General features: G+C 50.5%; 1 protein-coding gene across 1 annotated transcript; it reads left to right on the top strand.

The window, feature by feature from the left end:
* Positions 1-320: 320 nt before the first annotated feature.
* Positions 321-12,428, top strand: CCKBR (cholecystokinin B receptor). Its single transcript, XM_067750101.1, has 6 exons — positions 321-374; positions 1,079-1,290; positions 9,699-9,950; positions 10,105-10,354; positions 10,662-10,834; positions 11,007-12,428. The coding sequence occupies exons 2-6, from the start codon at positions 1,140-1,142 to the stop codon at positions 11,543-11,545; spliced, it is 1,365 nt and encodes a 454-aa protein (XP_067606202.1). The 5' UTR covers positions 321-374; positions 1,079-1,139; the 3' UTR covers positions 11,546-12,428.
* Positions 12,429-12,677: the final 249 nt, after the last annotated feature.

Here is a 12,677-nt window from a genome sequence, read left to right as displayed (position 1 = left end):
GTGGGCGCTGCCTGGAGACCACAGAGAAAGCCAGCCGCCTCCTCCCGGGTTATGCCTGTGCTGGTCTGGGAACCGAACCATACCCACTCCTGTTTATCCCAGGCAGTTCTCACCGCTACCCCGGCCGCCCCTCAACCCCCAAGTCACTCTTCGTCCAGGCAGCCCTTTTCCCCTGCCAGGGTTCCCCGGAGGGAAATGCTGCCCCTTCCCCATCCTTGCCCGCTGAGAAGGGTTCCTTGAGCGCTTCGGGTGGAAGCGTGGGTGCTGGGCCTGAGGTAAGAGGTGAGGATGCGGGAGCTACCCCAGCACCGAGGCGAGGAGCTGCAGGGAACTACCAGCGATGGTGTCGCGGTCACTGCGGCCACTGCGGCAAAGTAGGGAACCCGTGGCGCTCCGCGCGGGCTAAGGCATCTGCGCTGCAGCCAGGGATCCCAGCATGCGGCCCCGTCTCCACGTTCCCCGACCCACCAGGGAAAGATGCTAGACCCCGCGGCAGCCGGGCTCTCCCTCTTACGCTCCCTCCTTGCCCAACCTCTCCATCCACTCCTACCTAACCTCTCCCCAACCCTCGCCAACACACACACACACACACACACACACACACTCCTAACCTCTCCCCAACCCTCGCCAACACACACACACACACACACACACACACACTCCTAACCTCTCCCCAACACACACACACACACACACACACACACACACACACACACACACACACACACACACACACACACACACACACACACACACACACACACGGAGGCTCCCGAGAATTCTCCGGAACCGGGACGCTGGCGAAGGGGAGTGGGCGGGAAGGAAATCTCTAAGAGAAGACCGGAGAGATCTAGGGAGGGGGCGAGGACAGTCGTGGGGGTCGGGGGTGGGAGGACGAGTAAGTCCGGAGCAGGAGAGGGGGGCGGAGAGTCACCTGGCAGGACCGAGGCGGACCCGAGCCTGGGAGGGAGGCGAGCCGAGGCGGGGCGAGGAGAGGAGGAGCGGAGGGGCGGGGGCCGGGGCTGGGGGCGGGAACCAGGCGGGGCGGGAGCCTCAGCCGGAATCTCCGCTGGAGCAGGTGGAGACGCTGCGGGGAGCCGGCCCGGCCGATCGCAGGGGGCGGCGGATGGGCCGGGGCCATGGAGCTGCTCAAGCCGAACCGGAGCGTGCCGGGATACGGACCCGGGCCGGCGGCTTCCCTGTGCCGCCCGGGGGGCCCCCTCCTCAACGGCAGCGGCACCGGCAACCTCAGCTGTGAGCCCCCGCGCATCCGCGGAGCTGGGACACGAGGTGGGTGCCTCCCTGAGCCCCGTCCACGAGCTCCTTCTCACTGCACCCCGCAACACTCACAGAGGCCCCCACTGCTTCCCCAAACGCCCACGCTGTCCCTTCATAGTACTCCGTCTGTCCCCAAACAGCTCCCCCGACGCATGTGACCCCACAGCTCATAAGACTCCATTGCAGCTTCACACTACCAGGTCAGAGCACCTTCACACCCTGGTCCCCTGACCACCCCCAGAGCTCCTGGTCACCCCCAACACACAGCCGCCTCCTAGACAGAGACGGTGGGAAGACAGGCACCTCCTCTGGCCAATCCTCCCAGGTCTCTCCTTTCCTTTTGCAGCCAGTTCACGGAGCCACAGTGGAGAAGGAAAGAAAGGAAGGAAGGCAAGATTGGGGGAAAGAAGGGGCCTGGTTGGGGAAGGGGCACTCGGAAGACCCGAATGGGAAGTTAGCGTTATAATTTCCTGTGTCCCCCACCCAACCCCCTGCCTTCCCAAAAGAGGTCCTCTAACCTGAATTAGGCTGGACATTGGACTGAGGGGCTGCTCTCTAGAGCTGCCTGTCTCCATTTCCTCAGATCCCCTTGCCTCCCAAGTTGGAGTTTTTCTCAAGGGTCTTTACCCTCCCTCTTTTGCTGTCTCCAAGTAATGTCTCCAGGTCCCTTCCAAGCCCCTCTCCAACCTGCCTCTCCTTAGGTTTCAGCCTCCTAGAGCCTGGCTGCCCCATTCATCATCCCACCCCTTTGTGCCACCTTCTCCCCCTCACCACCAGACTGCTTCCACTCACCCAGTCCCCACAGTGACTTTTATTCCTCCCATCAACCAACATCCACATTTTCTCAACGACCCAGCTCAAGCCTTATTTTTCCCCTTCCTATACCTTTTCTTTCCTTAGATGGTTACTGGACACCTGCTATTATAGTCTCTGGGCTAGGTGCCGGGTACACAGGGCTGAACTAGACCCAGTCTGGACTGTCATCTCCAGTGCAAACGGGAGACAAAAACCAATGGGAAAATCACAGTCAGCATTGGAATTCCCACAAGAGGGACCAAACTCTGGGCACCCGAAGGAGATGGGGTCTGAAAACTTCACAGAGGGAACCTTGAAGTTGGAGTTCAGTAGGCAGAAAAGGAAGAAGTGGGATTCCAGGAGAGGGAACAGTGTTAAGCAGAAGGAAATTATTCCAAGCTTTAGAAGGGAAAATGGGAATAAATTGCAATTCAAGTATTTATTTACCCCCATAAAATATTGCATGCATTCTCAGACCAGTTGTCATGCACTCTCCCATTGTTACACCCAGATTCTTTCACTCAACAAATATTTATGGAGCCAGAGATTGTGCTAAGCACTAAGGACAGGAGTAGAACAAAACTGACACAGCTCCTACTTCATGGAGCTCACGGTTCAGTGGGGGAGAAGGACGAGCAAGCAGAGAATTGCCGTACAGAGTGGGAAGTGCCTTGAGAGGGATGTGGGAACACAGAAGAGGAGCACCTCTATCTAGCCTAGCCTAGGCTTAGGAATCAGAGTTGGCTTCCTGAGGAGGTGAAGGCTAAATTGAAATAAAAATTAAAAAGCTGAGGGAAAGCCAGCCAAGTGAAGGGGCAGAAAAAGCAAAAAGCATCTCGAGCAGAGGACCAGTATGTGTAAACAGCCAGAGTTTAAGTCCATGGCCCTTTTGTTCAGTGTGTCATAGTTTCTGTGTGCCTGAGACATGTACCATAAGAGAGGAATAATGAACACTCAAGATGAAGACCAGCCTAAAGCGTTTCCAGAGAGCCTTATGGACCTTGTCTAAGGAGTATGGATTTCATCCTGAGGGCAATGGGAATTACTGAAAAGTTCAGTAGTACTGCCAGGATTAGTTCTGCATTAAAGAGGGTGGATTGGAGGACAATCCAATGGAGAGAGGAGCATCCTTTAGAAGGCTATTATATTACATTGGTCCTGATGAAAGATGATGCTGGCGTAGACTAAGCTACTGGCAATGGGGATGGAGAGAATTGGGTGGATTTGACAGGCACTTCTGGAAGTGAAATCAACAGAACTTGATGATTTATTAGAAATGGAGAGGGAGGAAGAGGTCAAGGGATGACATCTAGGTTTCTCGCTTAGACAATTGGATGGATGTTGGTGCTGTATAATGAGGATAACAAAGGAACAGAAACAAGTTTGAAGGAGATTATACATTCAGTTTGGAACCCACTGAGTTTAAATGCTGGTAAAATATCCAGGTGGAGTTACCCAGTCAGCTGTTGAATCCAAGGGTCTGGAACATAGGGGAGAGGTATGAGCTAGAAATACAAACTTGAAAGGTGTTTGTCTAGAGGTGGTAACGGAAGCCATGAGAATAGATTAAATCATACCGAGATTGTGTCAGATGGGGAAAAAAAAAAAAGAGGTCCTGGGACAGGACCCTGAGGAAAACCAATTTTTTTAAAAAAATTATTTATCTATTTATTTTTATACAGCAGGTTCTTATTAGTTATCTTATTAGTTATACATATTAGCATATATATGTCAATCCCAATCTCCCAGCTTATCCCACCACCACCCAGCCCCGCTTTCCCCCTTTCATGTCCATACGTTTGTTCTCTACATCTGTGTCTCTATTTCTGCCTTGCAAACTGGTTCATCTGTACCATTTTTCTAGATTCCACGTTGATATATGATACTTGTTTTTCTCTTTCTGACTTACTTCACTCTGTATGACAGTCTCTAGGTCCACCCACGTCTCTACAAATGACCCAATTTTGTTCCTTTTTATGGCTGAGTAATATTCCATTGTATATATGTACCACATCTTCTTTATCCATTCATCTGTCGATGGGCATTTAGGTTGCTTCCATGTCCTGACTATTGTAAATAGTGCTGCTATGAACATTGGGGTGCATGTGTCTTTTTGAATTATGGTTTTCTCTGGGTATATGCCCAGGAGTGGGATTGCTGGGTCATATGGTTAGTTCTATTTTTAGTTTTTTAAGGAACCTCTATACTGTTCTCCATAGTGGCTGTATCAATTTACATTCCCACCAACAGCGCAAGAGGGTTCCCTTTTCTCCACACCCTCTCCAGCATTTGTTGTTTGTAGATTCTCTGATGATGCCCATTCTAACAGGTGTGAGGGGATACCTTATTGTAGTTTTGATTTGCATTTCTCTAATAATTAGTGATGTTGAGCATCTTTTCATGTGTCTCTTGGCCATCTGCATGGGAAGACCAATTTTTAAAAGCCAAGCAGAGGAAGGAGAGTCCATGAGGTAGAACTAGATGAGACCATCAGAGAGACAAGAAGGCAAGGAAAAAAGAAAGTTTCAAGCAGAGTGGGAGAAGTGATGTCAAATGCTGCCCATATAAGTCAGATAAGGTCATAACAGCATCCTTCCGATTCAATAACAAGGAAGTATTAGGAGGAGCTGTGGGTGTTAGGGGGTGGCTACAGTTGGTAGAAGTTTGGGCCATGGGGGAGGGGTTATAAGAAGTGAACTAAGGTGTGCAGATAAAACTTTCCAGAAGTTTGGTAGGGAGAGAGAGAGAGACAAAGAGAAAACAGAATAGTGCTAGAAATAACATGGGGCTGAGGAGGATAACATGGGGTTGAGGAAGGGTGTGTGTGCGTGTGCGTGTGTGTGTGTGAGTGCGCACGCTCACTCATGCATAGTTTGTCTTTTGAGTGTGTATGTGTTGTAGAGATAAGACCATTTTAAAAATGTTTTTGGGGAGTGGGCCGAGAGAGAAAGGTTGAAGTGCAGGAGATAGCAGGGCTAGCTAATAGAGTAAGGGACCTTGAGAAAGCAGAATGTGAAGTGATTCAGAGCACATGTCATCTAGACATTGCTGCCCACACACATTTGGATGTGACACCTGGCAGTCAGAAGCTACCCACAGAGACTCTGTTAGCCACACTCACTCAGCTGTTACCCCGACAGACACATCTTACCCAGGCTCACTCCAGTGTTACCGATAGAAATATGGATGTTACTCACATTATTCTGATATAATCCACATAGACTTGAACGTTACCCATGTTCACTCAGATGCTACCCACAGAAAAGCAGATGTCACCCACACTCACTTTAATATCGCCCGCTGTCATTCAGATATTACTCACCCATCAAACACACTCGCTTTTGTTTTATTATTATCCACGTACAATCAAATATTATCCATGCTCACTTAAGTAACCCTTCTCCAGATATTACCCATAAAGTCATAGATATTACTCTTACATATTCAGATATTACCCGCAAAGACTCAAATACTACCTATGTTCGCTCAGGCGCTCAGTTATTTTACTCAATAAGATTAACATCTTAATCTGTTAATATCTCATATTCACACTCACTTAAATATTGCCCACATATACTTGCATATTACTTCTGCTCAGTCAGCTATGATCACCGTCAGCTGGATATTCTCCTATTCACATACAGACCTCTGAATGTAACCCACGCTTCCTGAAGATGTTACTTACAAACTGCGATGTTATCTGCAGACCCTGGCTCATTCAAATGTTACAACACTTACTCAGATATTACCTAAACTTACAGGCAACCCACACTCAATCAGATACCACCTATAGACACGTAGCTGTTACCCTTCTCCAGATACTGCCTACAGAAATATGTGTTACTCTCACCCACCCAGATATCATCTCCAAGACTAAAGTATTACCCAATGCTCACTCTGATCTTACCTACATACACACCCTGCATATTATTTCTGCCCCCTCCGTTAGAATCCATTAACATGCGGATGTCCCCATCACCCAGCTGTTACCCACAATCAGCTAGATGCTATCCATGCTCACCACAGAGGCGTGGGTACTACTTTGATGCCTGAGGGATGGGTGACCAGATGCAACACACCAGTGAGTGGCAGGATTTGAGGCATCAGCGGCTTCAGTGTTCTGTGGAACCCTTTCTTAGAAAAGCCTGTTTTTGTTTCATGTCGCGTCATCTGGATTTTTGTACCCACACTTCTCTGCCATCATCTGGACAGAACACATGCAGATCCTCTAGACCCCAGAAGCAGAACTGAACTGTCCCAGTCTTCTGAGTCCCCTGGTCTGATTTCTGCTCTCCTCTCATCCCCAGCAGAAGGATGCCCACAGATAGACTGTCAAGGCACTCGTGGCTGTACCCCAGGAGGTGCATGTCCCATTCTGCCACCCCTGAAGCCACTGTGGTCATTCATATGCCACCACACAAACATACACGGATGCATACACACACACACACAGAGTTTCCCCTGTTCTTAACATCCTGCATTAGTGTAGTACATTTGTTACAATTGATGAGCCAATATGGATACATTATTAACTAAATTCCATAGTTTACATTAGGGTTCACTCTTTGTGTTGTATGTTCTATGGGTTTTCAGAAATGTATAATGACATTTAGGTACCATTACAGTACCATATAGAATAGTTTCACTGCCCTAAAAGTCCCCTGTGCGCCAACTCTTTATCCTTCCCTGCCTTTTCCAAGATCCCTAGCTCTAAGATTGCTTTTACTTAGCCTTTTGACATCTCCTAACTGTTCAACAGCAAAGACTTAGAGAGATGGTGATGGCTGGAAATAAAGTAACAGCTGGAAGTGCCCAGTTAGACAGCAAAGCATTGTACAGTTGCTGGTCATTTTTACTGGGACTTTGTCCTCTAGTTTTCAGAGGTCCCCACACAGATTGGGAACTTCATAATAGAGGGCCTAGCCCCATCTTTCAGCTACACCACAATTAGCCAAGTTCAAGGATACACACGAGATCCATTAGCCAGAGGAATGAATGAGAAATGTGCTTTTCACAGTTTAGAGTGCCGTACAAACTTGAGGTATGGTTGTTGAATCAAGAACTAGTTGAAGAGAGGGACTTCCCCAGTGGTCCAGTGGTTAGGACTCAGCGCCATCACTGCCAGGGCCCGGGTTCGATCCCTGGTTGGGAACTGAGATCCTTCAAGCCCCGTGGCACGGCCAAAAAAAAAAAACTAGTTGAAGAGAAACATTCAGAGGACAGAGGAGGAAGTGTTAGAGAAGATAGAACTAGAGAGATTAAGGGGTAGGGGGAGAGAGGCGGAGAGGGGAAATAGACAGGGAGGAGACATAGAGCACAAGATAGACCACCTGCTCTATTCTTCTGGGTCCAAGGACCTCTGACAGAGATCCCCCTCCCAAAGTTCTTTATTTCCCCCTACACACACACACATACACCTCAAATTGTCACACATAAACCATCCATAAGCCTTCCCTGCAGAGAGGGGCCCAGCTTCTAAATGAGACACAGGTGGTTTGTATATAATAGTAAAAGTAACACATCCAAAATCACAGCCTGTCATTTGCCCCCTCCCCTCCACCAACAAAATCCTCCAACATGGGTCTCTAAAGAGAGAGAGGCAGCAAGGAGAGCGCATGCTGGAGCCTTAGAAGCACAGAGGTGAAAGATGAATGAGGAGGGACAGAGCAGGTGCATTTATGTGGGGAGTAACAGAGATCCGTTTAAGATTCATCCGCAAGCAGGTGTTAACAGCTCCTGTGCAGGGGACGTTATGCCAAATGCTAGGGACATGCTGGAGAACATTATGGGCATCGCCCTTGTGCTCAAGAGCTCATAGTCTAGTGGTGGAGATAGAAAATGAACAGAATAATACAGTGAGAAATGCCATGGTAGAGTATAGAGGGGGACAGCATCATGAATGACAGAGAAGGGAGGAAGCGATAGAAGGCAAAGCATTTTAGGGATCTAGAGACTGGCTTCTATTCTGAATCGGCTCCTAACTTACTGGGTGCTCTGAACAAGTAGTATCGCTGCTGAGTTCAGTTAGGGGATCTCTTGTAAGTAGCACTTACTCGAAGTCTACAACAACTTCTGAATAAGTACAAACTATTGTTATGAGAAAACAGTTTAATTTGGGAGCTCTGGCCAAAGTCAGCCAAGGTATGGGGCTATGAAAAAGGGCCCTGCAACTCTGGGCCCTTCCCTTCCCCCAACTTGGCAGGCTCTGTCCCTGCCCTCTCTCCCTCCAAGCTCCAGTCTCCCTCATGCTGAGGCCATGGGTGACTGGGTCCAGTTTAATTTAATTCTATTCAATTTTGTCTGGGTTTGCTTGGCTATGATATGGAAGCCCGATGATGAATCCTTCTCCCAATAGGCAATGACAAAAATGAATGGGGTCAGCCCTTTGTCTAGCCCAGCAACACTACATGTCCCTCCCGTGAGCTCCCAGAGCACTCTGTGTATTCCTCAACCTCGCTCCTTACCACACCATGTGACAATTATCTGTTTATACATCTGAGTTTCCCTCTAGACTGTGAGCTCTCAGATGAGAGCTCACAGGGCATTTGCCATGTCCTCTGTCCCCAGGGCCTGGTATAAAGGGAGTCCTCTGTAAATGCTTGTGGAGTGAGAATGAATGTTTATAGATAATTAAAATATAAGGTGGAAAGTAAAAACGGTCCTAACAGATGTGAAGGGAACATGCATGGTCAGAGGAAGGGGAGATTAGCTCCAAATAAGGTGTCCAGAAAGGCCTAACAGAGGAGGGGGCAGTCTGTCTGAGTCTTGAAAGACAATGGTGAATAGGAATTTACCAGATAACAGAAAACAAGTTTGTTATTGAAAGTCATTAATCGGGGGGAGGTATTAATAGTCGGGGGGGGGCAGTGAAAGAGCATTTTAGGCTGAGAAACCGACATGAGCAAAGGAGAGAATCATGAGTGCACACGTTGCCTTCCAGAAACTGAGTCATCCGGTGCCTTAAGTTGGGTGCATTGCAGGGAGGAAGTGGGAGGAGGAAGAGGGCAGTTCTGGGAGAATCTGGATGACAAGCTAAAGGGTTGCAGACAGGTGAGAGTAGCTGAAGGGTCTTTTTGTTTGTTTGTTTTGTTGTCGTTGTTTTTTTAAGACAATAAAGACATGCTCGGACCTGCGTTTCAAAAGATAGTGGGTGGTCAACTGGGTCGAATGCTGCCGGGAGGTCAGGTAGAATAAGCTGAGAAGAGACCTTTGGATTTAGCAGTTAAAGCTCAGTAACCTTGAGAAGTGTGCAAACAGTAATGGGGGAACAGGTCACTGGGTTGTAACAGATGGAGGGGTGAATGAAAAGATGGAAATAATCTTTTCGAGAAGTTTGGCTGCAAAGAGAAGGAAGGATTTGGAACAAAGCTTGAGAAGGGACAGGCTTTCTTAAGGAAGAGTAGCGTTAGGCCGCTTTAACTAGGCCTCTAGGGGTTAGAGGGTGAAGGATTCAAGTTCACCATTTACTGAGTGGGTCGTCGGGGTTGGGGGCGGGGGCAGGGATTTGGAAAGCAGGGGATCTGGCTGGGTAGTGGGGGTTGGAGGACTGGGGATAAGTGAAATTGGAGAGCCGGGCTGAGTGGGGGCCAGGACTCCCACTGCCACCCCCCCTTTTTCCCACCCAGAATTGGAGCTGGCCATTAGGGTCACCCTCTACGCTGTGATCTTTCTGATGAGCGTCGGAGGAAATGTGCTCATCATCGTGGTCCTGGGACTCAGCCGCCGTCTGAGGACCGTCACCAACGCCTTCCTGCTCTCCCTGGCAGTCAGCGACCTCCTTCTGGCCGTGGCTTGCATGCCCTTCACCCTCCTGCCCAATCTCATGGGCACATTTATCTTTGGCACAGTCGTCTGCAAGGCGGTTTCCTACTTCATGGGTAGGTGAACAACCGACCGGCCTCCCTTGCCCCTCTCCTCTTCTAAAGTCCTTGCCGGATGTAGGGGGTCTTTCTCCGTCAGCGGGTATGGAAGTCACACTGGTGAGTGTGTAGTACAAGTTTCCTAGGTGACCCCTTCCTCTTCCCTTGCTAGGCGTGTCTGTGAGCGTGTCCACGCTAAGCCTCGTGGCCATCGCCCTGGAGCGGTACAGCGCCATCTGCCGACCACTGCAGGCGCGTGTGTGGCAGACGCGCTCACACGCGGCTCGAGTGATCGTAGCCACGTGGATGCTGTCCGGACTGCTCATGGTGCCCTACCCGGTGTACACTGCCGTGCAGCCAGCGGGACCTCGTGTGCTGCAATGCATGCATCGGTGGCCCAGTGCGCGAGTTCGCCAAACCTGGTGAGGGTCCCTATAACCCATTCCTGGGAATTCCCTTCTCCATCTCCATCAGATACTCACGAGCATTACCCAGAATCTCCCTCCAGCTGCTCTAACAATTATCACTACAATTGCCTTTCCCACCATCCTGGGATTCCCATTGGGGCTTCTCCCCAGTTCTCTAACCCTTCCCGGCCGCATACCCAAATCCTACTTCTACCTCTGGGGCCTGGTCACCAGCCCTAGAAACATCAACCCTTGCGTCTTCCTCCATCTGTGATTATAGCTGGACAGAGATCCGCGCGATTGGTCTGTGCTCTGTCTCTAGGTCGGTACTGCTGCTTCTGCTCTTGTTTTTCGTGCCGGGGGTGGTTATGGCGGTGGCCTACGGGCTTATCTCCCGCGAGCTCTACTTAGGGCTTCGCTTTGACGGTGACAGTGACAGCGAGAGCCAGAGCCGGGTCGGAAGTCAAGGAGGACTGCCCGGTGGGACCGGACGAGGTGGGTGAAATCCAGGAGGGGCGGGACTTTGGGAAGAGGCGGGACATAAAGTGGGTGGGGCGGAAAGGTGTGTGAGTAGGAAGAGAGACTGGAAATGGGGGGGTTGGGGGGAGACCAATGGGGATTTGGAGAATTCAGCCTTCGGTTCTGACCGCCCACCGTCTGTGCTCAGGTCCTGCCCACCCGAACGGGCGTTGCGGGTCGGAGACCCGGCTGGCTGGCGAGGACGGCGATGGCTGTTACGTGCAGCTTCCGCGCTCCCGGCCTGTACTGGAGCTGTCCGCGCTGACCGGACCCACGCCTGGGCCAGGATCCTGCACCCGGCCGGCCCAAGCCAAACTGTTAGCTAAGAAGCGCGTGGTGCGGATGTTACTGGTGATCGTTGTGCTTTTTTTCCTGTGTTGGTTGCCAGTGTACAGCGCCAACACGTGGCGCGCCTTCGACGGCCCCGGTGCACATCGCGCCCTTTCGGGTGCGCCCATCTCCTTCATCCACTTGCTAAGCTACGCCTCTGCCTGTGTCAACCCCCTGGTCTACTGCTTCATGCACCGTCGCTTTCGCCAGGCCTGCCTCGACACCTGCGCCCGCTGCTGTCCTCGGCCTCCGCGAGCTCGCCCCAGACCTCTACCGGACGAGGATCCTCCCACCCCCTCCATCGCCTCACTGTCCAGACTGAGCTACACCACCATCAGCACGCTGGGACCTGGCTGAGGGGTGGAGCGGGAGTGGGAGCTGAGGCGGGACAGACGGACTGGCCCCATCCAGACACATGAAAGACGCAGACCAACGGACACAAGAGACTGACTAACCCCAACGCACAGGAAAAGGTGGCTTACCCCACACAGGAAAGAAGGCACTTGATGTGGGACTGAGCCTGGCACACAGAGACATGGCACTGACCTTGGACATACAGACACAGCGTCCCTAGCTGTGGACTATCTCTACACTGTGGAAACTCTGACAGGGGCTGACTTGCCTCTTACACATATAGTAATGGCATTGAATCTTTTAGGGCTCTGGAGCCTGGCACAGGAATGACTCCTGAGATGCTCCAGGCTGTCCCCAGTTTGACCTCACCGTGCCCTTCCCCAATCAGTGCTGCAAACACCAACCTGTCTAATCTCACACTTCCCAGACCAACAAGCTGTTTTGCACTGAAAAGTCCTCTCATTCCTTTCCAGTTAAATACTATAGGCCTTCCCCTCCTCCCTTACCCAACTTTTTCAAGAAATAATAAATGACTTGGCTTCCCCCTTAATTTCCTTTTTGGACTTTTTTGGGGCACGCGTGGAGGCACAGGATTTTGTAGAGTCCTCTCCGTCAGGTCCCTCCCCCTGCTGTTCACTCCTGTGCATGACCCCCTGCCAAAAAGCCCATGGTCTGAGTCTAGATGAGGCTGTGTAAATTCTCTCCGAGTGGTCAACCTGGACCCGCCTCACACCACAGTCGTATGCAATAGCTGGGAATGGAGGTGGGGCTGGGAGGTGGGACATCCATGACACATAATGATTCCTGAGCACATTGTCCTAAAGTGGTACCATTGTTAAGGTGCTGTATTAATAGATGCTTATTAAAATTTTAATGAAAAGAGGAAGCAGTGTATGATAAGACTCAGTTTATTCAATGTGTATTTGAAACACCATGGGTCAGAACATGACAGGTATACAGAATTAATTAAAGAGTAGGGACTTTTTAATGCACTCTTCCCCATGGAAACACCCTTACTGGCCAGCAGCAAGGAGGAGAGGTAGCGTAGGGAGACAGGGGCCTGGACCTGAATAGGAGTCCCAGAGCCCAGCCTCCCTCTTGACTATAAGACTGATCCAGCCCCAGAGAGGGACGG

This window comes from Pseudorca crassidens, chromosome 9 (genome assembly GCF_039906515.1).
Source record: "Pseudorca crassidens isolate mPseCra1 chromosome 9, mPseCra1.hap1, whole genome shotgun sequence".
NCBI classification, from domain to species: domain Eukaryota; kingdom Metazoa; phylum Chordata; class Mammalia; order Artiodactyla; family Delphinidae; genus Pseudorca; species Pseudorca crassidens.
This window is presented reverse-complemented; position numbering and strand designations above follow the sequence as displayed.